Genomic DNA, 27,201 nt, shown 5'->3' with positions numbered 1-27,201 from the left:
CACCATTGCCCTTGATTCTAAGCAATATTGTGCTGCTATTTTTATTGACTTGACAAAGCTTTTTATATGGTACCCCATTCCATTCTTATGGGCCGGCTAAGGAATATTGGTGTCTCTGAGGGGTCTTTGGCCTGGTTTGCTAACTACCTCTCTCTGTCACGCCTTCTCTTTGTATTACCCGGTTCTGACGCTCTTCTTGTCCTGTTCCATGTCTGTGTTAATTAAATGTTCATTCTCCGTACCTGCTTCTCATCTCCAGCGTCAGTTCTTACAGAACTCTGAAGCCATCAAGCGAAGCATCGGGGAGTGCTGGCTTTTCGGTTGGTGGTGACATCGGGTCCGGGAGCCGCCACCAATGAAACCGGGGGTGCCTCAGACAGCTCGTTGGGCTTCCATGCCCTAGCTGACTCAAGAGGTGTTCTTGCCCAGGTTGGCTCAGCAGGAGCCCATCCCACGTCAGGCCTCCGCCGGATCGTCAGGGTTTTACGCCTCAGCCGGCTCATCAGGCGCCCACATTCCAGCGGGATCATCATTCCAGCGGGATCATCATGCCTCCACCAGATCATTAGGCTCCCATGCCTCAGCCGGTTCGCCAGGCTCTTACGCCTCTGCCGGTTCTCTCATCCATTTATAAGCAGATGATACAGTCTTATACTTAGCTGTCACCTTCCCCGGGTTTTGTGTTAAATGCTCTACAACAAAGCTTTCTTAGTGTCCAACATGCTTTCTCTGCCCTTAACCTTGTTCTGAACACCTCCAAAACAAAGGTCATGTGGTTTGGTAAGAAGAATGCCCCTCTCCCCACAGGTGTGATTAATACCTCTGAGGGTTTTGAGCTTGAGGTAGTCACCTGATACAAGTACTTGGGAATATGGCTAGATGGTACACTGCCCTTCTCTCAGCACATATCAAAGCTGCAGGCTAAAGTTAAATCTAGACTACATCTAGGTTTCCTCTATCGTAATTTCTCCTCTTTCACCCAGCTGCCAAACTAACCCTGATTCAGATGACCATCCTGCCCATGCTAGATTACGGAGACGTAATTTATAGATCGGCAGGTAAGGTTGCTCTCGAGCAGCTAGATGTTCTTTACGATTCAGCCATCAGATTTGCCACCAATGATCCTTATAGGAAACATCACTGCTGTCTATACTCTTCTGTAAACTGGTCATCTCTGTATACCCGTCGCAAGACCCACTGGATGATGCTAATTTATAAAACCCTCTAAGGCCTCACTCCCCACTATCTGAGATATTTACTGTAGCCCTCATCCTCCACATAGAACACCCGTTCTGCCAGTCACATTCGAACCGCCCCAGGTTCCATGTACAACAAGACAGGCAGAGCGGAAGAGAGAAAAATAACACATAACTGTTTAATTACCTCTGGTTATGGACACTTTTGCCAGCAATAAAGCTTCCACGGCCTGTTCCTCAGACAGTGAACATACATCTGGCAATATTTACATTTTCCACCCCTTGATCAGCTCGCACTCTGAAAGTAAAGAAAATAGATTATTTTTTGTTGATTTGAAAACAATAACTGAGATATGACTGTTCAATCTAAAGCAGCAGATGTTATTTTCAGGATACGTCAATACAGCACAGGAAGCTTAACACCAGACTGGTATTGTGGTTGTTCATTACTTGATGGGAAATGTGCAATATGCATACAAAACTATATACTTACCTTCCTTGAAAATCCATCTATACCGCCAAAGATGACAATGTTGTATCTTGAAAAAAGCATTGGAATTAAAAGTGAAATGTTTAAAACTTCTTTGGTATCGGTGTCCCTTCCACGGGATGGTTGAGCTAATGTAGGCTAATGCGATTAGCATGAGGTTGTAAATAACAAGAACATTTCCCAGGACATATCTGATATTGGCAGAAAGCTTAAATTCCGGTTAATCTAACTGCACTGTCCAATTTACAGTAGCTATTACAGTGAAATAATAACATGCTATTATTTGAGGAGAGTGCACACTTTTGAACATGAAAAGTTATTCATTAACAAATTAGGCACATTTGGGCAGTATTGATACAATTATAACAGAAATGCAATGGTTCATTGGATCAGTTTAAAACTTTGCACATACACTGATGCCATCTAGTGGCCAAAATCTAAATTCCACCTGGGCTGGAATAATATATGCCTTTCTCTTGCATTTCAAACATGATGGTACAAACAAAATACAAAAGAACAGTTGGTTTTTTCTTTGTATTATCATTTACCAGATCTATTGTGTTATATTCTAAAACATTCCTTTCAAATTTCCATAAACTTCAGTGTTTCCTTTCAAATGGTACCAAGACTATGCATATCCTTGCTTCAGGGCCTGAGCAACAGGCAGTTAGATTTGGGTATGTCATTTTAGGCGAAAATGTAAAAAAGGGGCTAATCCTTAATCCTTAACCTATTTACTTGCTTCATTATTGATGAAGAACAACTCCAATTTCATACATCATTGAAAATATGTCTACGAATAAGTAAGAATAAAAAAGTTTAAATAACTTCTTAGATTTGATGGAGACATAACCTTAGTACCTCAATGTGAATGAGAGACAGGGGAGCAGGAACAGAGTATTTTTGCTGAGCAATGCAACGAAGCTAGATTATTCTGGCAATGATACCTGCACCATCTACACGCTACAAAGACCCCCTAACTCTTCGCCATTGTACACGATGGCCAATTGCTTTGAGACTTCATTTGACCGTTCTAAAGCCCGCATGGGGCATCCTTGCCTTAATGGGCCTGACTTTCTGGTCTAACTCTTCATCTGACATATCAGAATAGCATTCCCTGACAGACATATTGTGTTCTTTAATTTACACTGTCATGAAATGTGATTATATATCAACTACGAAACAAATAGGACATGGCCTGCTTATGAGTTGGCATAAAAGAATTCAATTGAAAATGGCGATAACAGGCGTTCGTTGCTAAATGTTTTTGGTTAGCTTGAGAATCATAATTGCATGATTTATCATTCTACGGTATGTAGGTATGTATCTATGTAATATAGTAGAATGTTATGAACCTCCTAGCTATGTAGAAGTTGGACGGAAGAACACCCAGTGCTGCTTACCTGAGATGCCATCATCACACAGTCCTTTGTAGGTGTCCGCTATGACTTCCTTTGTGTCGGAAAGAAAGGCTGAACAGTATTGGTTGTGGCCAAAATGACACTCAAAAAAAGTTGTTTTCAAATACACTGCTCAAAAAAATAAAGGGAACACTTAAACAACACAATGTAACTCCAAGTCAATCACACTTCTGTGAAATCAAACTGTCCACTTAGGAAGCAACACTGATTGACAATAAATTTCACATGCTGTTGTGCAAATGGAATAGACAACAGGTGGAAATTATAGGCAATTAGCAAGACACCCCCAATAAAGGAGTGGTTCTGCAGGTGGTGACTACAGACCACTTCTCAGTTCCTATCTTTCCTTGCTGAAGTTTTGGTCACTTTTGAATGCTGGCGGTGCTTTCACTCTAGTGGTAGCATGAGACGGAGTCTACAACCCACACAAGTGGCTCAGGTAGTGCAGCTCATCCAGGATGGCACATTAATGCGAGCTGTGGCAAGAAGGTTTGCTGGGTCTGTCAGCGTAGTGTCCAGAGCATGGAGGCGCTAACAGGAGACAGGCCAGTACATCAGGAGACGTGGAGGAGGCCGTAGGAGGGCAACGACCCAGCAGCAGGACCGCTACCTCCGCCTTTGTGCAAGGAGGAGCAGGAGGAGCACTGCCAGAGCCCTGCAAAATGACCTCCAGCAGGCCACAAATGTGCATGTGTCTGCTCAAATGGTCAGAAACAGACTCCATGAGGGTGGTATGAGGGCCCTCGTCCACAGGTGGGGGTTGTGCTTACAGCCCAACACCGTGCAGGACGTTTGGCATTTGCCAGAGAACACCAAGATTGGCAAATTCTTCACTGGCGCCCTGTGCTCTTCACAGATGAAAGCAGGTTCACACTGAGCACATATGACAGACGTGACAGAGTCTGGAGATGCCGTGGAGAACGTTCTGCTGCCTGCAACATCCTCCAGCATGACCGGTTTGGTGGTGGGTCAGTCATGGTGTGGGGTGGCATTTCTTTGGGGGGCCGCACAGCCCTCCATGTGCTCGCCAGAGGTAGCCTGACTGCCATTAGGTACCGAGATGAGATCCTCAGACCCCTTGTGAGACCATATGCTGGTGCGGTTGGCCCTGGGTTCCTCCTAATGCAAGACAATGCTAGACCTCATGTGGCTGGAGTGTGTCAGCAGTTCCTGCAAGAGGAAGGCATTGATGCTATGGACTGGCCCACCCGTTCCCCAGACCTGAATCCAATTGAGCACATCTGGGACATCATGTCTCGCTCCATCCACCAACGCCACGTTGCACCACAGACTGTCCAGGAGTTGGCGGATGCTTTAGTCCAGGTCTGGGAGGAGATCCCTCAGGAGACCATCCGCCACCTCATCAGGAGCATGCCCAGGCGTTGTAGGGAGGTCATACAGGCACGTGGAGGACACATACACTACTGAGCCTCATTTTGACTTGTTTTAAGGACATTACATCAAAGTTGGATCAGCCTGTAGTGTGGTTTTCCACTTTAATTTTGAGTGTGACTCCAAATTCAGACCTCCATGGGTTGATAAATTGGATTTCCATTGATTTATTTTTGTGTGATTTTGTTGTCAGCACATTCAACTATGTAAAGAAAAAAGTATTTAATAAGATTATTTCATTCATTCAGATCTAGGATGTGTTATTTTAGTGTTCCCTTTATTTTTTTGAGCAGTGTACATTTTTTGGTTCTCGAAATATTTATTTGCGAAAAAAATGCATCAAGTTTTGCACTCTATTACAAAATATTTGATTGCAAAACATTATTTTACTCTGAAGCCTCGTTTTTGCTTTCAGAACAATTATTTTTGATTGAAAATAAAACAGTTTTGCTTTCGACAAAAAGACATCAATTTGTTGCAAGTTGGGGAGGGGGGCTAAAAGCTGAACAATAGGCTATTCAACCTTTACTAAAGAATAGTCTTATAGCTGAGCTAGGTGCAAAAAAAACCCATCCTATCACAGACCAGATTTGCCCTAACGAGTTAGAGCACTGATTATGCTTTTGGGTCCCAATGCACTACTTTGTCTCTAACTGACAATGAATGGGCAATATAAGCCAAATAATTAACTGATAATTATGCACGACTTCAAATGAAACAACCAGGGAGCAGGTTTCTAACCCTCAACCTTCTTGCCCGAAGTTCAGTGCACTATCGACTGTGCACCAAAAGCATGCTCAAGCCACAGAGTCGATAGAGCGCGTCCTCGCAGTAGCTTGCTACTCAATGTAATAAAGTCATGACTTTTCAAATAAGTTACCTTACATGTTATGTTGGCTGACAATTTGTTAGCTACTCTGTCCTTACGAACCGCAAAGCTTGTCATTACAGCAGTATGTACCAGTGTGTTAGCTATCTACCTAACGTTAGTAGTTATACATCAAACTTGACAGTATATTAACTATAGGCTATCTAACTTCCCAATGTTTATTGACTTGATTATTCCCGTCATTCTTAGCTTAGCTAAATGAGTTCTCAATGGACATTTGGGGCTTTCGTAAATTCGCTCTGGCTATCTACTCTGATTTCAGAGCACTCTCGTCTGTGTACCAGAGCGCATAATAATCAATTAACGAGCGCTCAACACCCGTTGAATATGGCCGGTGTCATTAAACGTCGGCAAAAAAAGCGTAATTAAATTGTTTCCAGCAGCACAGTTATAATCACCAACGCTCTGGTTAACACGAAAACTGCCTAACAAGCTCTGCTAGGGTGAGTAAAATGGTCAGAGTGGTCTCATTTGTGTCTGGAAGTAGCTAGCAAGCTAGCCATTGTTGCTATCTGTTGTAAGGCCAAAACGCTCAAATCAACCCTACTCCTCAGCCCGAACGTCCAGTGTGTGCTCCAAGAAAGAAACGGTCTGAATTTACCCAGAGGGTTTTTTGTTTTCATGGAATAGAAACACCATAATATTAATCAAATTAATCAAGCAAGTACCAGTCAAAAGTTTGGACACACCTACTTATTCCAGGATTTTTCTTTATTTTTACTATTTTCTACATTGTAGAATAATAGTGAAGACATCACAACTATGAAATAACACATTTTGAATCAGTTAAGAACAAATTCTTATTTACAAGGACAGCCTACTCATTTCTCCCTGTCGGTTAATTGAACCCCAGTCACCCGCTTGCCCTCCCCGTCTCTGGTAACGCCAATATGGAAGACTATCAAATGCTTCTCAAAGATGCCCTCTGGTGGTCAAACTAGCACTAACTTGCATTAACAGAAAAAATGGCTGACAATTTAAATAACGTGCCACAGAATGCTGCTGCAGCCCGAAAGGTGTGCCGCAATATGACGCAACTTTTAAAGGAGGAACCACTGTATTACTGAAATTTTGGTAAGACAGAAAAAGTTGTCCTCATTACCACCTCTTAGTGTACCAGTGCTTAAGGGTAACCCACTAGACAACAGGTTCTTTGTACGTGCCTTTGAACATGCTATTGAAGGCTGGACCGAGAACAGCAAAGACAGGCTGTACTTTTTGGAGCAATTCACTGTGGTGCAACCCAGACATCTAGTCCACAGTTGCCAACATATGGAGGCCAACAGAGGATATGCAGAGAACAAAAGGCTTCTGAAAAAAACACTTTGGAGATGAGTATAGAATTGCCATAGCTTAAATTGAGAAAGCTCTCAGCTGGCTGTCCAATCCATCAAGATTGAAGATTCTAAATCTTTACAAGCCTTTGCTGTTTTCCTCACTGGATGACGCAACTCCATAGATTATGTTCAATATATGCAGGAAATGGACAGGCCATCAAATATGAGAGCCATGGTCTCAAACTTATTATTTAAAGAAAAATGGATAGTGTTGGCTTACGACATACATGAGTGAAATGGCAGAAGAGACAGAAGCAGAAGTATTTTGACCTGGTTAACTCTGTTGATCGCCAGGCCAGGATAAACCCCCACTGCAGCAGTGAGGGGAGGTTCAGGGCCTGTGAGTAGGCCAAGTGTTCTGAACACTTAACGTGTTACAAAAGTAAAGTTATATAATAATATAACTTTTTTTCAGTAAAGGAGTAATGTAACAGGTTACTTTTTACATTTTAGAAATGATATTATTGGTACTTTTTCCAGTAACACGTGCACTACTTTTCTGAAAATATTTCCCCACCGGGAGCAGTGTTTCCATGATCCGATCTCAACTTTTTTCCACATTTAGTTCTCAAGCGAGCGGAGAAAGGTTGTTCGGAGAATGAAATGACAGCTGCTGTCCATAGAAATGGTTAGAAGTCGCACCTTTTGATATTTGCCATTTATTGCTTCTGTGATAGAAAAGCTCATAGAGGTATTCACAGTCGAGTGTGCTCTCTATACGTCTCCTAAGCATTGGTCAACCAACACTGGTGTCTGGAGAGAAAGTTCACATTCCCCTTCTCAGACGTTGCATGCATCAACCAATCGTTGTGTACCACATTGCTCTAACATGTGCTTAATTGATACAACTGTACATATTCTTCTCATTGATTCCAGCAGTCACAGTAATTTTTAACGTACTGGTGATCATCTCTCACTTCAAGCAGCTTCACACTCCAACCAACCTGCTCATCCTCTCTCTGGCTGTGGCAGATCTCCTGGTGGGACTGATTGTGATACCAGTAACGACTGTAGCAATAATGGAACCATGCTGGGGTTTTGGGGAATATTTCTGTGTGTTTGAATTCTACATCTCGTGTTCATGTACTTCTTTATCTCTGGGCAATTTGGTCTTGATATCTGTTGCTGTGTGTGATCCCTTATTGTACCACTCTAATATAACAATAACAAGAATAATGTGTTGTACTGTCGTGGCCAAAAGTTTTGAGAATGACACAAATATAAATTTTCTGTCACGATTCCCACCGACGGTGGCGCCCCCTCCTGCTCGGGTGGCGCTCGGCGGTCGTCGTCACCGGCCTATTAGCTGCCACTGATTCCCTTTTGCTTTTCCCTTTTTTTATTTTGTGACACCTGTGGTCAATTAGCCATTAGAGGGGCTATTTAGTTTAGCTGGCCCGCTCCTGTTCGTGCGGGATTAATGATTGTTTCTTGTGTGACGGCTTGTGTTCATGTCGACGTTGTTGTACGCCGCATGTATTTTCTCCCCTGTGTGTGGGAACATTTGTTTTTTGTGAGTGTATATTAAAAACACCACTACCCTGTGTTCGCTGCTTCCTGCGCCTCATTCCTCCTCCACAATTACCAAGCCTTAACAGAATCCCGCACCACGATAGAAGGCATGGAATCAGCGGGAGCAGCGGCCACTCCTCTGCCCTCGATGGAGGAACGCGTACTCCACCACACGACAGTCCTCCATCGCATCGGATCGGCAATGGACCAGATGATGGAGAGGATGGACAGATGGGAGAGAAGTGGTATCCTCTCTCCACCTCCACCTCCCCCGATACAGCCATCTTCGCCTCCCATGACGTCTGGCTCTGGCGCGCTTCGTCTGGCGCTCCCGAGGGAGTACGATGGGGCGGCGGCTGGGTGCCAGGGGTTTTTGCTCCAGCTTGAGCTGTACCTGGCCACCGTCAGACCTGCTCCCACGGGGGAGGAGAGCGTGAGTGCCCTCGTTTCCTGCCTGACGGGCAGAGCTCTGGAGTGGGCTAATGCGGTCTGGAACGGTCCAGACTCGGCGAGGGACCACTACCCGGAGTTCACCCGCCGCTTTCGGGCCGTGTTCGACCACCCTCCGGAAGGAAGAGCGGCGGGTGAACGGCTGTTCCACCTCAGGCAGGAGACGAGGAGTGCCCAGGACTTCGCGCTGGACTTCAGGACCTTGGCTGCTGGGGCGGGGTGGAACGACAGGGCCCTCATAGACCACTACCGCTGCAGTCTCCGGGCGGACGTCCGCAGGGGAGCTGGCCTGTCGGGACACAGCTCTGTCCCTGGACGAACTGATAGATATGTCCATACGACTGGACAACTTGCTGGCTGCCGGCGGGCGTTCGGAGAGGGTCCTGCCCGTTTCCACCCCCGTGCACCCCGCCCCTACCCCTATGGAGGTAGGGGGGCCGTGCCAAGGGGCACCGGAGGAGGTGGCTCCTCCTGCACCAGCTGTGGTCGGAGAGGACACACGGCCGACCGGTGCCGGAGGAGCCAGTCTGGGAGTCGAGATGGTAGGCAGAACACTTCTCTGTTACCTCAGGTGAGTCAGCACCAGATTCACCCAGAACCCCCTGTTGGTCATGTGTTTTTACCTGTTTTGTTTACAAAATTTTTTCCCTCTTCCCAGCATAGGGCGCTAGTCGATTCAGGCGCAGCTGGGAATTTTATGGACCGTGGACTTGCCATTAAGCTGGGCATTCCGCGGGTGCCGATAGATTCTCCTTTCCCCGTGCACTCCCTAGATAGCCGACCATTAGGGTCAGGGCTAGTCAGGGAGTCTACGGTGCCACTGGACATGGTAACGCTGGGGAATCATAAGGAACGCATTTGTTTTTTCCTTATTGACTCGCCTGCGTTTCTGGTGGTGCTGGGGGTCCCCTGGCTGGCTGGTCACAATCCCCGTATTTCGTGGAAACAGGGGGTTCTCCAGGGGTGGTCAGAGGAGTGTTCAGGTAGGTGTCTAGGAGTTTCCATAGGTGCCACGTCGGTGGAGAGTCCAGACCAGGTGTCCACCGGGCGCATTCCCCCCGAATACGCCGATTTGGCGATCGCTTTTTGTAAAAAGAGGGCGACTAAATTACCACCTCATCGACAGGGGGGATTGTGCGATAGATCTCCAGGTTAACGCTGCGCTTCCCAGGAGTCACGTGTACCCCTTGTCACAGGAGGAGACGGCGGCTATGGAGACATATGTCACGGAATCCCTGGGACAGGGGTACATTCGGCCCTCCATCTCACCCGCTTCCTCGAGTTTCTTTTTTGTGAAGAAAAAGGAGGGAGGTCTGCGTCCGTGCATTGATTACCGAGGTCTAAACGCTATTACGGTGGGGTTTAGTTACCCACTACCTCTCATCGCTACGGCGGTGGAATCATTTCACGGAGCGCAGTTCTTCACAAAACTGGATCTCAGGAGCACCTATAACCTGGTGCGTATCAAGAAGGGAGACGAGTGGAAAACCGCCTTTAGTACCACATCGGGCCATTATGAGTACCTCGTCATGCCGTATGGGTTGAAAAATGCTCCAGCCGTCTTTCAATCCTTTGTTGACGAGATTCTCAGGGACCTGCACGGGCAGGGCGTGATTGTATATATCGATGACATTCTGATATATTCCGCCACCCGCTCCGCGCATGTGTCCCTGGTGCGCAAGGTGCTTGGTACACTGCTGAAGCATGACCTATACGTTAAGGCTGAGAAGTGTGAGTTTTCCAAACGAATCGTCTCCTTTCTGGGTTATCGCATTTCCACCACGGGGGTGGTAATGGAGTGTGACCGCGTTAAGGCCGTGCGTAATTGGCCGACTCCAACCACGGTGAAGGAGGTGCAGCGGTTTTTAGGCTTTGCCAATTACTACCGGAGGTTTATCCGGGGTTTTGGCCAGGTAGCGGCTCCCATTACCTCACTGCTGAAGGGGGGGGCCGGTGCGTTTGCGATGGTCGACGGAGGCGGACGGAGCCTTCAAGAAATTGAAGACGCTGTTCACCGACGCACCCGTGTTGGAGCACCCGGACCCGTCTTTAGCGTTCGTAGTGGAGGTGGACGCATCCGAGGCTGGGGTGGGTGCCGTGCTATCACAGCGCTCGGGTGCGCCATTGAAACTCCGCCCCTGCGCTTTCTTTTCGAAGAAGCTCAGTTCGGCGGAGCGTAACTACGATGTGGGGGACAGGGAGTTGCTAGCAGTGGCTAAAGCTTTGAGGGTGTGGCGGCACTGGCTTGAGGGGGCTAAACACCCCTTTCTCATCTGGACCGACCACCGAAACCTGGAGTACATCCGGGCAGCGAGGAGACTGAATCCACGTCAGGCGAGGTGGGCCATGTTCTTTGCCCGGTTTAGGTTTACCATCTCCTATAGACCGGGTTCCCTAAATACTAAGGCCGACGCGCTGTCCCATCTCTATGACACGGAGGACCGGCCCATCGATCCAACTCCCATCATTCCAGCGTCTAGGCTGGTGGCACCTGTGGTATGGGAGGTGGACGCGGACATCGAGCGGGCATTGGTGTTGGAACCTGCGCCTGCGCAGGTGCCCGTGGGGCGCATGTATGTGCCGCTCGGTGTTCGTGATCGTTTGATTCGGTGGGCGCACACGCTACCTACTGCGGGTCATCCTGGTGAGGCGAGGACAGTGGGGAGTCTAAGGGGGAAGTACTGGTGGCCCACCTTAGCTAAGGACGTGAGGTCCTATGTCTCTTCCTGTTCGGTGTGTGCCCAGAGTAAGGCTCCTAGGCATCTACCAAGAGGGAAGTTACAGCCCCTCCCCGTTCCACAACGACCATGGTCGCACCTGTCCATTGACTTCCTGACAGATCTTCCCCCCTCTCAGGGGAACACGGCGATTCTGGTGGTTGTGGATCGGTTCTCTAAGTCCTGCCGTCTCCTCCCATTGCCCGGTCTCCCTACGGCCCTGCAGACTGCGGAGGCCCTATTTACCCACGTCTTCCGGCACTACGGGGTGCCGGAGGACATTGTGTCTGATCGAGGTTCCCAGTTCACATCCAGGGTCTGGAGAGCGTTTATGGAGCGGCTGGGGGTCTCGGTCAGTTTGACCTCCGGTTATCACCCCGAGAGCAATGGGCAGGCGGAGAGGGTGAACCAGGAGGTGGGCAGGTTCCTGAGGTCGTATTGCCAGGACCGGCCAGGGGAGTGGGCGAGGTATATTCCCTGGGCTGAGTTAGCCCAGAACTCACTTCGCCACTCCTCTACTAACATATCACCCTTTCAGTGTGTGTTAGGTTACCAGCCGGTCCTGGCACCATGGCACCGGAGTCAGACCGAGGCTCCTGCGGTGGAGGACTGGGTCCAGCACTCCAAGGAGACCTGGAGAGCCGTCCAGGACTCACTAAAGGAGGCCAGTGCGCGGCAGAAGAGGAGTGCTGACCGCCACCGCAGTGAGGCGCCCGTGTTCGCACCGGGAGACAGGGTCTGGCTCTCGACCCGGAACCTGCCCCTCCGCGTGCCCTGCCGGAAGCTGGGGCCGCAGTGTGTGGGGCCCTTCAAAGTCCTGAGGAGGATAAACGAGGTGTGTTATCGGTTGCAACTCCCTTCCTATTACCGTATTAACCCCTCGTTTCATGTGTCTCTCCTCAGGCCGGTGGTAGCTGGTCCCCTTCACGAAGATGAGGTGCCGGAGGTCCCTCCGCCCCCTCTGGACATCGGGGGGTCCCCGGCGTACAGCGTACGGGCCATTCTGGACTCGCGACGCCGGGCGAGGGGCCTACAGTACCTCGTGGACTGGGAGGGGTACGGCCCGGAGGAGAGGTGCCGGGTGCCGGCTGCGGACGTCCTGGACCCATCTATGTTGAGGGAGTTCCACCACCTCCGTCCGGATCACCCTGCCCCTCGCCCTCCGGGTCGACCTCGAGGCCGGTGTCGGCGCGCTGCGGGAGCCGCGCGTCAGGAGGGGGGTACTGTCACGATTCCCACCGACGGTGGCGCCCCCTCCTGCTCGGGTGGCGCTCGGCGGTCGTCGTCACCGGCCTATTAGCTGCCACCGATTCCCTTTTGCTTTTCCCTTTTTTTATTTTGTGACACCTGTGGTCAATTAGCCATTAGAGGGGCTATTTAGTTTAGCTGGCCCGCTCCTGTTCGTGCGGGATTAATGATTGTTTCTTGTGTGACGGCTTGTGTTCATGTCGACGTTGTTGTACGCCGCATGTATTTTCTCCCCTGTGTGTGGGAACATTTGTTTTTTGTGAGTGTATATTAAAAATACCACTACCCTGTGTTCGCTGCTTCCTGCGCCTCATTCCTCCTCCACAATTACCAAGCCTTAACATTTTCACAAAGTCTGCTGCCTTAGTTTCTATACACAATTTGCATATACTCCAGAATGTTATGAAGAGTGATCAGATGAATTGAAATTAATTGCGAAGTCCCTCTTTGACATGCAAATGAACTGAATCCCCAAAAAACCTTTCCACTGCATTTCAGCCCTGCCACAAAAGGACCGGCTGACATCATGTCAGTGATTCTCTCGTTAACACAGGTGTGAGTGTTGAGTAGGACAAGGCTGGAGATCACTCTGTCCTGCTGATTGAGTTTGAATAACAGACTGGAAGCTTCAAAAAGAGGGTGGTGCTTGGAATCATTGTTCTTCCTCTGTCAATCATGGTTACTTGCAAGCAAACACGTGCCGTCATCATTGCTTTGCACAAAAAGGGCTTCAGAGGCAAGGATATTGCTGCCAGTAAGATTGCACCTAAATCAACCATTTATCGGATCATCAAGAACTTCAAGGAGAGCGGTTCAATTGTTGTGAAGAAGGCTTCAGGGCGCCCAAGAAATTCCAGCAAGCGCCAGGACCGTCTCCTAAACTTGATTCAGCTGCGGGATCGGGGCACCACCAGTACAGAGCTTGCTCAGGAATGGCAGCAGGCAGGTGTGAGTACATCTGCATGCACAGTGAGGCGAAGACTTTTGGAGGATGGCCTGGTGTCAAGAAGGGCAGCAAAGAAGCCACTTATCTCCAGGAAAAACATCAGGGACAGACTGATATTCTGCAAAAGGTACAGGGATTGGACTGCTGAGGACTGGGGTAAAGTCATTTTCTCTGATGAATCCCCTTTCCGATTGTTTGGGGCATCCGGAAAAAAGCTTGTCCGGAGAAGACAAGGTGAGCTCTACCATCAGTCCTGTGTCATAGCAACAGTAAAGCATCCTGAGACCATTCATGTGTGGGGTTGCTTCTCAGCCAAGGGAGTGGGCTCACTCACAATTTTGCTTAAGAACACAGCCATGAATAAAGAATGGTACCAAGACATCCTCCGAGAGCAACTTCTCTCAACCATCCAGGAACCATTTGGTGACAAACAATGCCTTTTCCAGCATGATGGAGCACCTTGCCATAAGGCAAAAGTGATAACTAAGTGGCTCGGGGAACAAAACATCGATATTTTGGGTCCATGGCCAGGAAACTCCCCAGACCTTAATCCCATTGAGAACTTGTGGTCAACCCTCAATAGGCGGGTGGACAAACAAAACCCCACAAATTCTGACAAACTCCAAGAATTGATTATGCATGAATGGGCTGCCATCAGTCAGGATGTGGGCCAGAAGTTTATTCACAGCATGCCAGGGCGGATTGCAGAGGTTTTGAAAATGAAGGGTCAACACTGCAAATATTGACTCTTTGCATCAACTTCATGTGATTGTCAATAAAAGCCTTTAACACTTATGAAATGCATGTAATTATACTTCAGTATTCCATAGTGACATCAGACAAAAATATCTAAAGACACTGAAGCAGCAGACTTTGTGAAAATGTATATTTGTGTCATTCTCAAAACTTTTGGCCACGACTGAATATCCATTACCTGGTGTTGTTGTATCATATACCGTGCTGCTATTATAGAAAACTTTGTAAATGTACAGGTACCAAGTAGGTGTTTGAAAGAATGTTTTATTGTTGAAGGAATAACCTGGGGTAATATCATTGACCTTGTATTTACAATGGTTGTCCCATGCTCTATTATTATAACACTTTATATGAAAATCTTTGTGGTGGCCGGATCACAGGCCAGGAAGGTATTTTCAAAAGAGGCTGTCAGTGTGTATGGTGTTAAAAATGTACAGGCAAATAAGTCTGAGAGAAAAGTAGCACAAACTCTAGCTATCTCATTTGTTGGATTCTATTTACATTTGTATTACTTTTTTTATTTAATTGACAATGTATAATCAGTAATCATCAGCATTCTTCCACTTGTTAATTCCTTAATTAATCCAACAATTTATGCTTTCTTTTATCCATGGTTCAAAGAAACATCTAAACGTATTTTAACTCGGGTGAAGTTGTATTAATTAATTAATATAATGATTTTGAAATGGTTTAGATTTTTACTTTTACTTTTGATACTTAAGTACATTGTGCCCCTGGCTATCCATCAATAAAAATAAAAAATAAATACAATTGTGCCGTCTGGGTTAATATAAGGAATTTGAAATGATTTATACTTTTACACATGTATGGCAACTTAGTACTTTTTCCACCACTGCATATGGCTGGGGGTTATAGCGTTTCTTTCACATGACCCATCAATTTAGACAAGTGTATCTGGGTAAGCGTCATCTAATATTTATCAAATATTTTTATCGGGACACTTTCTGTTTACCTGGAATTTTTCCTTATTGTAGGCTATTACCACTTTTAGTCTTAATCTTTACTACACTACTCACTGTTTAGCACATGACCTCATGTGAAGTCGTTCTGCCCCTGAGCAAGGCAGTTAACCCACTGTTCCTAGGCCGTCATTGAAAATAAGAATTTGTTCTTAACTGACTTGCCTAGTTAAACAAAGGTAAAATAAAATAAAATAAAAAATCCTTAAAGAGATGAGTGGGGCTGGATTAAGAGGGTGTGAACAAGGCTGAATGGATGTAGACAAAGGAGTGGTCTCTGGTAGATACCAAAATATTCAAAGGCCCTTTTCTCAAATTTGAGTTTACAAGTGTATCAACTTTGAAAGTAGAATTATTTTCCCAATGTTCCTCAAAAATGCCATCCATGTATGATATACCATTTTGTAGCTCTTTGTCTCTACTTTTATCCAATGTAAAAAAAAACATTTCACATTTTTCTACCTAAGACCGAATCCAGGTGGTGAGTCACAATAGGTTTGTTGGGGAATGTGTGTTTGTGTGTATGAGGCCAAGCTGCCTGGTTGGTGTCAGGTTACAATAGAACCAAGAAAATGATCAAATGCCTTCTTTTAGAAGAAAATGATATCTCTACCCCAACTCTTTCACTACCCCACCTCTATATCTCCACCCCCTCTATCTCTACCCCCCCTCTATATCTCTACCCCCTCTATATCTCTACCCCACCTCTATCTCTATCCCATCTCTTTCACTACCCAACCCCTTTCACTACCCCACCTCTTTCACTACCCTGCCACTATATCTCAACCCCCTCTATCTTTACCCGCCCTCTATCTCTACACACCTTTAGGTGGACACCTCTTACTTTGTCTCTCTGTAGACATCTCTCTCCCTAGTCAAACCTCTCGCTCTTTAATTCCGAACATCACTCAGTTCAATTCAAGGGGCTTTATTGGCATGGGAAACATTTGTTAACATTGCCAAAGCAAGTGAGGTAGATAATATACAAAAGTGAAATAAACAATAAAAGTTAACAGTAAACATTACACATACAGAAGTTTCAAAATAATAAAGACATTACAAATGTCATATTATGTATATATACGGTGTTGTAACAATGTACAAATGGTTAAAGTACACAAGGGAAAATAAATAAGCATGCATATGGTTTGTATTTACAATGGTGTTTGTTCTTCACTGGTTGCCCTTTTGTTGTGGCAACAGGTCACAAATCTTGCTGCTGTGATGGCACACTGTGGAATTTCACCCAGTAGATATGGGAGTTATCAAACTTGGGTTTGTTTTTTCGAATTCGTTGTGGATCTGTGTAATCTGAGGGAAATATGTGTCTCTAATATGGTCATACATTGGGCAGGAGGTTAGGAAGTGCAGCTCAGTTTCCACCTCATTTTGTGGGCAGTGTGCATATACAGTGAGGGAAAAATGTTATAAATTGATTTGCATTTTAACGAGGGAAATAAGTATTTGACCCCTCTGCAAAACATGACTTAGTACTTGGTGGCAAAACCCTTGTTGGCAATCACAGAGGTCAGACGTTTCTTGTAGTTGGCCACCAGGTTTGCAGACATCTCAGGAGGGATTTTGTCCCACTCCTCTTTGCAGATCTTCTCCAAGTCATTAAGGTTTCGAGGCTGACGTTGGGCAACTCGAACCTTCAGCTCCCTCCACAGATTTTCTATGGGATTAAGGTCTGGAGACTGGCTAGGCCACTCCAGGACCTTAATGTGCTTCTTCTTGAGCCACTCCTTTGTTGCCTTGGCCATGTGTTTTGGGTTATTGTCATGCTGGAATACCCATCCACAACCCATTTTCAATGCCCTGGCTGAGGGAAAGAGGTTCTCACCCAAGATTTGACGGTACATGGCCCCCCCGTCCATCGTCCCTTTGATGCGGTGAAGTTGTCCTGTCCACTTAGCAGAAAAACACCCCCAAAGCATAATGTTTCCACCTCCATGTTTGACGGTGGGGATGTTGTTCTTGGGGTCATAGGCAGCATTCCTCCTCCTCCAAACACGGCGAGTTGAGTTGATGCCAAAGAGCTCCATTTTGGTCTCATCTGACCACAACACTTTCACCCAGTTGTCCTCTGAATAATTCAGATGTTCATTGGCAAACTTCAGATGGGCATGTATATGTGCTTTCTTGAGCAGGGGGACCTTGCAGGCGCTGCAGGATTTCAGTCCTTCACGGCGTAGTGTGTTACCAATTGTTTTCTTGGTGACTATGGTCCCAGCTGCCTTGAGATCATTGACAAGATCCTCCCGTGTAGTTCTGGGCTGATTCCTCACCGTTCTCATGATCATTGCAACTCCACGAGGTGAGATCTTGCATGGAGCCCCAGGCCGAGGGAGATTGACAGTTCTTTTGTGTTTCTTCCATTTGCGAATAATCGCACCAACTGTTGTCACCTTCTCACCAAGCTGCTTGGCGATGGTCTTGTAGCCCATTCCAGCCTTGTGTAGGTCTACAATCTTGTCCCCGACATCCTTGGAGAGCTCTTTGGTCTTGGCCATGGTGGAGAGTTTGGAATCTGATTGATTGATTGCTTCTGTGGACAGGTGTCTTTTATACAAGCTGTCTTTTATACAAACTGAGATTAGGAGCACTCCCTGTAAGAGTGTGCTCCTAATCTCAGCTCGTTACCTGTATAAAAGACACCTGGGAGCCAGAAATCTTTCTGATTGAGAGGGGGTTGAATACTTATTTCCCTCATTAAAATGCAAATCAATTTATAACATTTTTGGTCCAGGTTCATCTCTCTGTAGGTGATGGCTTTGTTATGGAAGGTTTGGGAATCGCTTGTAGTGGTTGTAGAATTTAACGGCTCTTTTCTGGATTTTGATAATTAGTGGGTATCGGCCTAATTCTGCTCTGCATGCGTTATTTGCTGTTCTACGTTGTACACTGAGGATATTTTTCCAGAATTCTGCATGCAATCTCAATTTGGTGTTTGTTCCATTTTGTGAAATCTTGGTTGGTGAGCAATGGGTACTATGACTGATTCAAGTATTTTTAGCCAGATCCTAATTGGTATGTTGAATTTTATGTTCCTTTTGATGGCATAGAATGCCCTTCTTGCCTTGTCTCTCAGATCGTTCACAGCTTTGTGGAAGTTACCTGTGGCACTGATGTTTAGGCCACGGTATGTATCGTTTTTTGTGTGCTCTAGGGCAACGGTGTCTAGATGGAATTTGGTCTTACTGAGATTTACTGTCAGGGCACAGGTCTGGCAGAATCTGTCCCGAATATCTAGGTGCTGCTGTAGGCCCTCCTTGGTTGGTGACAGAAGCACCAGATCATCAGCAAACAGTAGACATTTGACTTCAGATTCTCTCTCTCTCGCTACACCCCCCTACTTCAAACATACATCTGCTAACTTTTTGTTGCTTCTAACATCTATATTGTAACACACAGTTCAACTATCTTCTCTCCCAGTAGGAGTATGCCCATGCACTGCTTTCTCACTAACTGCTCTCCATCCTCCCATACAGCACTCTGTCCATGGAAATGTATTCATACTCTCTCTCACACACACTCTCACACTCTCTCTATCTCTCACTCTCTCTCTCTCTCACTCCTTCTCTCACTCTCTCTCTCCCCTTCTCTCACTCTCTCTCTCCCCTTCTCTCACTCTCTCTCTCTCTCTCACTCTCTCTCTCAGAGAAATTGAGGCCATGCTGCATGGTTGGAGTCAGGTTACAATCTATGGGTGTTACAAGCAGAGAGAGAGAAATGTGATCAAGGAGCAAAATAAAATATTAATTAACAGTCTTTCCTACAATATAAACACTTATTTTTAGTATTATTTTAATGTTTTATAGTAAACTTTTAATAGTAGTAATATGTATGCATTTCTGTACTACAGATTTAGAAGACAGTAAAAATATTTTAAAGGAAAATGTAATTTACCTTTAATGAAATCTCTGTCTCTGTCTGTCTGTCTCCCCGATCTGTTTATGTCTCTCTTTCACTCTCTCTACACAAGAGATCTCTTTCACTCTCTCTACACAAGAGAAATTGGTTCGTTGGGGTGTGGGTGAGCGTGTGTTTTTCATTGAAACAACGTTTTTTTTTTTACCTGCTTAAACTTTGTTTTTAAGTTCTTAGCGATCCATATTTTTATGGTAAACAGGTTGGTCATATAAGGGGTCCCTTACACACAAGGGAACTATATGTACACAAGGGGGTGCATTTTCCACACACATTCTGTGCCTGTATTTAGTTTTCATGCTAGTGAGAGCATTGTTATGTTTAATAAACTAGACCGTTTTAAAACAGTTTAAAATACACTAGGGACACCCCCTTGTGTACAAATACTTCACTTGTGTGTAAGGGACCCCCTAGATGACTAACCTGTTGACCATTAAAATATTTATCGCTGAGAATAATTTTTTAAAGTTTAAAGATGAAACAGGTTTAAAAAAAGACACCACACGCTCACACACACCCCAACGAACCAATTTATCTTGTGTGTAGAGAGAGAGAGACATAAACAGATCGGGAAGATAGACAGACAGACAGACAGAGATTTCTTTAAAGGTAAATTACATTTTATTTAAAAATATTTTTATTGTCTTCTAAATCTTTAGAACAGAAATGCTTACATATTACAATTTTAAGTTTTAAGTTTACTATGCAATATTATATTTTTTACTTTTCTATTGATCGTACATTTTATTATTAAACAAATACTACACTTTCATACCAAATAAATGTTTATGTATAAGTATTTTATGTAGGAATGACTGTTTATTATTAATTTGTTTTGATCCGTCTCATGGCTTGGGGGTAGAAGCTGTTAAGAAGACTTTTGGAGCTAGACTTGGCCCCCCGGTACCGGTTGCCATGCGGAAGCAGAGACAGTCTATGACCAGAGTTTTTGACAATTTTTAGGGCCTTCCTCTGACACCGCCTAGTATAGAGGTCCTGGATGGCAAAAAGCTTGGCCCCAGCGTTGTACTGGGCCGTATGCATTACCCTCCGTATTGCCTTGCGGTCAGACGCTGAGCAGTTGCCATACCAGGCAGAGATGCAACCAGTCAGGATGCTCTCAATGGTGCAGCTGTAGAACTTTTTGAGGATCTGAGGACCCATGCCAATTTTTTTCAGTCACCTAAGGGGGGAATAGGCTTTAATGTGCCCTCTTCACAACTGTCTTGGTGTGTTTGGAACATTATAGTTTCTTTATGAAGTGGACACTAAGGAACATGAAGCTCTTAACCTGCTCCACTACAGCCCCGTCCATGAGAATGGGGGCATGCTAGGACCTCCATTTCCTGTAGTCCACAGTAATCTCCTTTTTCTTGATCACGTTGAGGGAGAGGTTGTTATCCTGGCACCACATGGCCAGGTCTCATCGTTGTCAGTGATTAGGCCTACCACTGTCGTGTCGTCAGCAATCTTAATGATGGTGTTGGAGTCGTGCCTGGCCATGCAGTCATCAGTGAACAGGGAGTACAGGAGGGGAATGAGCACGCACCCCTGAGGGGCCCCTGTGTTGAGGGTGAGCATGGGTGTATATGTTGTTAGCTACCCTTACCACCTGGGGGCGGCCCTTCAGGAAGTCCAGGATCCAGTTGCAGAGGGAGGTGTTTAGTCCCAGGGTCCTTATCTTAGTGATGAGCTTTGAGGGCACTATGGTGTTGAATACTGAGCTGTAGTCAATGAATAACATTCTCAAATAGGTGTTCCTTTTGTCCAGGTGGGAAAGGGCAGTGTGGAGTGCAATAGACATTGCATCGTTTGTGGATCTGTTAAAGCGTCTAGGTTTTCTGGGAAAATGGTGTTGATGTGAGCAATGACCAGCCTTTCAAAGCACTTCATGGCTACAGATGTGAGTGCTACGGGTCGGTAGTCATTTGGACATCTTACATGCTCACACAGCGCTCAAATAATACATTTCCACATACATGGAAACATACATACATATTTTCAGTCATTGTACCCACACTGCTCGCACGCGCCAATCAGCGTCTGTGTTGCCAGGTGCTAAAATAGAAGTTGCTTCTATTTGTGGTGCACAACACGCTGTAAGTCTTGCCTCTCCCATCTCCTCATTGGTTTATAGAAGCAGATACCCACGTGCACATCTCCTCTTTGGTTCTACCCACGTCTGTGATTGAAAGACAAACTGAGGTCGGTCAGCATCATGGTAATACTATTAGATACCAATCGCCATATAAAGTCCAAAGAAGAAAAATCCTAGAAGGAGGAGAGATGACTAGAATCGATTAGGTTGACCGTTTTATGTGTGGATTAATTGTCGGAGTGGGGGACCTTGTGCATTTCAGGCGAAATAAAAACTAACAATTAAATCCCAGCAAAAATTTGCTAGCAACAGCAAGCTAACTAGATTGGACAAATGAGATAGCAACTGTAAGCTAGCTAGCTAAATTGCCTTATATGTTATATGCTTTTCGACCTGTCCCCAAATTAATATAATTGGTTCAGAGTTTGTTTTGATATTTCAACCTGCGTGTCGTGATCACTTTTGGTGTGGTGGACAAAATCTATTTGCACACGATGGCGCACAGGCGCGACCGGTTTGGGTATGGCGTTAGTGTTCTTAGGCACAGGGACTACGCTGGTCTGTTTGAAACATGTTGGTATTAAAGTCTCAGTCAGGGACAGGTTGAAAAAGTCAGTGAAGACACTTGCCAGTTGGTCAGCACATGCTTGGAGTACACGTCCTGGTAATCTATCTGGCCCTGCGGCCTTGTGAATGTTGACCTGTTCAAAGGTCTTACTCACATCGGCTATGGAGAGCGTGATCACACAGTCGTCCGGAACAGCTTATGCTCTCATGCATGCTTCAGTGTTGCTTGCCTTGAAGTGAGCATAGAAGTAATTTAGCTCATCTCGTAGGCTCGTGTCACTGGGCAGCTCACGGCTGGGCTTCCCTTTGTATTCTGCAATAGTTTGCAAGCCCTGCCACATCCGACGAGCATGTGTCAAGTGTGTGCGTACTGGTAGCGAAGTCAGGTGCAGGAGAGCAGAGATTTGTGAACAGGCGCACACTTTATTGAGGCAAAAGTGCAAAATGCGCAAAACAGTCACAAGCATTATGTTCAACAATAAACATCTTCGTGAAATACCCCGGAAAAAACAAACCAGTCTGGCGCGTCAACAAATAGCACGTAACACAAACAATCTTTCACAAAGACAGGATGGGGAACAGAGGAATGTAGATTGATTGGGGAATGACAACCAGGTGTGCAGGGAACAAGACAAAACAAATAGATACATGAAAAATGGAACGGCGATGGTTAGAAAGCCGGTGACATCGACCGCCGAACCCCGCCCGAACAAGGAGAGGAATCGACTTCGCCGGAAGTCGTGACAGCATCAGAGCTGGTGTAGTTCGATTCAATCTTAGTCCTGTATTAATGCTTTTCCTGTTTGATGGATTATCAGAGGGCATTGCGGGATTTCTTATAACCTTCCAGGTTAGAGTCCCACTCCATGAAAGTGGCAGCTCTACCCTTTACGTCAGTGTGGATGTTGCCTGTAATCCATGGCTTCTGGTTGGGGTATGTACGTACAGTCACTGTGGGGACAACGTCATCAATGCACTTATTGATGAAGCCAGTGACTGATGTGATGTACTCCTCAATGCCATCGGAAGAATCTCAGAACATATTCCAGTCTGTGCTAGAAAAACAGTCATGTAGCTTAGCATCTGCTTCATCTGACCACTTCTTTATTGACCTAGTCACTGGTACTTCCTGCTTTAGTTTTTATTTGTTTTCAGGAGGATATATCAGGAGGATATATTTATGGTCAGATTTGTCAAATGGAGGGCGAGGGAGAGCGTTGTACATGTCTCTGTGTGTGGAGTAAAGGTGGTCTGGAGTTTTTGTTCCACTGGTTGCATGTTTAACATGCTGGTAGAAATGATATAAAACGGATTGAAGTTTCCCTGCATTAAAGTCCCCGGCCACTAAGAGTGGATGAGCGTTTTCCTGTTTGCTTATGGCCATATGCAGCTCATTGAGTGCGGTCTTAGTGCCAGCATTGGTTTGTGGTGGTAAATTAACAGCTACAAAGAATATAGATGAAAACTCTCTTGGTAAATATTGTTGTCTACAGCTTATCATGAGATACTCTACCTCAGGCGAGCAAAATCTTGAGACTTCCTTACTATTAGATTTATTGCACCAGCTGTTGTTTACAAATATACACAGACCGCCACCCCTTGTCTTACCGGAGGCGGCTGTTCTATCTTGCCGATGCAGCATAAACCCCGCCAGCTGTATGTTATTCATGTTGTCGTTCAGACACGACTAGGTGAAACATAAGATATTACAGTTTTTAATGTCCCGTTGGTAGGATTTTTGTGATCGTTCTTCATCTATTTTGTTATCCAATGATTGTACGTTGACTAATAGGACTGATGGTAGAGTCAGATTACCCACTCGCCATCGGAGCCTTACAAGGCACCCCGACCTACATCCCCAATATCTCCGTATTGTTATTCTTATTGTGTTACTTTTTTATTTTAGCCCACTTGGTAAAAATGTTCTTCGTCTTCAACTGCAATGTTGGTTAACCTCTATGGGCTAGGTGGGGCGCAAGCGTCCCACCCGTGGTGCACTCCATCAACAGCAGGTGCATTTCAAGAGCGGCAAATTTGAATCCAAATAAATGTCAAAATTCAAATTTTTCAAACATACAACTATTTTACAGCCTTTGAAAGATAAACATCTCCTTAATCTAACCACGTTTTACGATTTCAAAAAGGTTTTACGGCGAAAGCATAAATATAGAGTATGTTAGGACAGTACATTTACAAGAGTTGTGTGTAATGTTGTGCCAATTCAAAGACAGGCGTCACCAAAACCATAAAATCAGCTACAATTATGCACTAACCTTTTACAATCTCCAACAGATGACACACCTAGGACATTGTGTTAGACAATGCAAGCATTTTTAGTTCTATCAAGTTCATATTTATATCCAAAAACAGCGTTTTACTGTGGCGTTGATGTTCAGGAAATCGTTTCCCTCCAATAACCGGCATTCAAGTCAGCACCACAAATTAAATAATTAAAATTAGAAAACATTGGTAAAATATTATATTGTCATTTAAAGAATTATAGATTTACATCTCTTGAACGCAATCAACTTGCCAGATTTAAAAATAACCTTACTGGGAAATCACACTTTGCAATAATCTGAGCACTGCGCCCAGAAAAATACGCGTTGCGATACAGACTAGCCGCCATGTTGGGGAGATCTAAAATCGAAAATACTATGTAAATAATCCATTACCTTTGATTCTCTTCATCAGATGTCACTTCCAGGTATCACAGGTCCATAACGAATGTAGTTTTGTTCAAAAAAGCTCATAATTTATGTCCAAAAATCTCCGTCTTGTGTTAGCACATGATCTAAGCCCGCCGGACTTCACTTCATGAATGAGGGGAAAAAATATATTTACGTTCGTTCAAACATGTCAAACGTTGTATAGCATAAATCATTAGGGCCTTTTTTAACCAGAACATGAATAATATTCAAGGTGGACGAATGCATTCTCTTTTATAACGTATTGGAACGAGGGTACCCAACATGAACTCGCACGCCAGGTGTCTAATGGGCCATCATCGTTCCATGGCTCTTGTTCGGTCAGATCTCCCTCCAGAAGACTCAAAACACTTTGTAAAGGCTGGTGACATCTAGTGGAAGCAATAGGAAGTGCCAAAATATTCCTCAGCCCCTGTGTTTTTCAATGGCATAGGTTTAAAGGTAATACAACACATCAGATATCCACTTCCTGTCAGAATCTGTCTCAGGGTTTTGCCTGCCAAATGAGTTCTGTTATACTCACAGACACCATTCAAACAGTTTTAGAAACGTTAGGGTGTTTTCTATCCATATATAATAAGTATATGCATATTCTAGTTACTGGGTAGGATTAGTAACCAGATTAAATCGGGTACATTTTTTTATCCAGCCGTGCAAATACTGCCCCCTAGCCCTAACAGGTTAACCTGTTATTATAAAGTGTTACCCATAATTGCATACTCTTACATCTTACCATCAACTTCTACAATATTGTCACGATTCCTACCGACGGTGGCGCCCCTTCCTGCTCGGGTGGCGCTCGGCGGTCGTCGTCACCGGCCTATTAGCTACCACCGATTCCCTTTTTGTTTTTTCCCTTTTTTTTTATGTTTTCTCACCTGCCCTGAGTTAGGTAATTAAGAGGGCTATTTAGTTCAGCTGGCCCGCACCCTATTGTGCGGGATTGTTTTTCTGTATGTCAACTGCGTTTGTTGACTGTGCTTGTCCATTGTATTTTTCCCTGTTGTTGGGAGACCTCTTATTTTTGTACGGGTGGTTCTTAATTAAAATTACCACACAGTGTTCGCTGCTTCCTGCGCTTCTTTCCGCCACACCACAGACAAGACGTTACAGAATCCCGCACCACCAGAAGGAGCATGGAATCAGCGGGAGCAGCGGGCACTCCACTACCCTCAATGGAGGAACGTGTCCAGCACAATACATCGGTCCTGCATCGCATCGGATCCGCCATGGACCAGATGATGGAGAGGATGGAACGATGGGAGAGGAGTGGTATCCTCTCTCCACCTACACCCCCCCCGATACAACCATCTCCTCCTCCTACGACGTCTGGCTCTGGCGCGCTTCGCCTGGCACTCCCGAGGGAGTACGATGGGACGGCGGCTGGGTGCAAGGGGTTTCTTCTCCAGCTAGAGTTGTACCTGGCCACCGTCAGACCTGCTCCTACAGGAGAGGAGAGCGTAAGTGCCCTCGTTTCCTGCCTGACGGGCCGAGCTCTGGAGTGGGCTAATGCGGTCTGGAACGCTCCAGACTCGGCGAGGGACCACTACCCAGAGTTCACCCGCCGCTTTCGGGCTGTTTTCGACCACCCCCGAAGGTAAAGCGGCGGGTGAACGGCTGTTCCACCTCAGGCAGGAGACGAGGAGCGCTCAAGACTTCGCGCTGGAGTTTAGGACCTTGGCTGCTGGAGCGGGGTGGAATGACAGGGCCCTCATAGACCACTACCGGTGTAGTCTCCGGGCGGACGTCCGCAGGGGAGCTGGCCTGTAGGGACACCAATCTATCCCTGGACGAACTCATTGACATGTCCATACGGTTGGACAATTTGCTGGCTGCCCGCGGGCGTTCGGAGAGGGTCCTGCCCGTTCCACCCCCGTGCACCCCGCCCCTACCCCTATGGAGGTAGGGGGGGCCGTGCCAAGGGGCACCGGAGGAGGTGGCTCCTCCTGCACCAGCTGTGGTCGGAGAGGACACACGGCCGACCGGTGCTGGAGGAGCCAGTCTGGGAGTCGAGAAGGCAGGCAGAACACTTCTCGGTCACCTCAGGTGAGTCAGCACCAGATTCGCCCAGAACCCCCTGTTGGTCATGTGTTTTTGCCTGTTTCATTTTCTAAATTTTTTCCCTCTTCCCAGCATAGGGCGCTAGTCGATTCAGGCGCAGCTGGGAACTTTATGGACCGTGGACTTGCCATTAAGCTGGGCATTCCACGGGTGCCGATAGATTCCCCCTTCCCCGTGCACTCCTTAGATAGCCGACCATTAGGGTCAGGGCTAGTCAGGGAGTCTACGGTGCCGCTGGACATGGTAACGCTGGGGAATCATAGGGAAAGCATTAACTTTTTCCTTATTGATTCACCTGCGTTTCCAGTGGTGCTGGGGGTCCCCTGGCTGGCTGGTCACAATCCCCTCATTTCATGGAAACAGGGGGTTCTCCAGGGGTGGTCGGAGGAGTGTTCAGGGAGATGTCTAGGAGTTTCCATAGGTGCCACGTCGGTGGAGAGTCCAGACCAGGTGTCCACCGTGCGCATTCCCCCTGAATACGCCGATTTGGCGATCGCTTTTTG

The 27,201-nt window shown here is 46.0% G+C and overlaps 1 protein-coding gene across 1 annotated transcript in view; it reads right to left on the bottom strand.

Annotated features, from left to right (window-relative positions):
• Nucleotides 1–287: 287 nt before the first annotated feature.
• The window catches only part of LOC123729530 (trace amine-associated receptor 6-like), an 85,770-nt gene continuing 58,856 nt past the window's right edge, over nt 288–27,201 (bottom strand). The window contains exon 2 of the mRNA XM_045704401.1: nt 288–617. Within this exon, the coding sequence (XP_045560357.1) occupies nt 288–617 (330 nt within the window). The remainder of the gene's footprint in view (nt 618–27,201) is intronic.

Source organism: Salmo salar, chromosome ssa21 (genome assembly GCF_905237065.1).
Source record: "Salmo salar chromosome ssa21, Ssal_v3.1, whole genome shotgun sequence".
Taxonomy (NCBI): domain Eukaryota; kingdom Metazoa; phylum Chordata; class Actinopteri; order Salmoniformes; family Salmonidae; genus Salmo; species Salmo salar.
The sequence above is the reverse complement of the archived record's forward strand: the minus strand, read 5'-3'. Positions and strand labels throughout refer to the sequence as shown.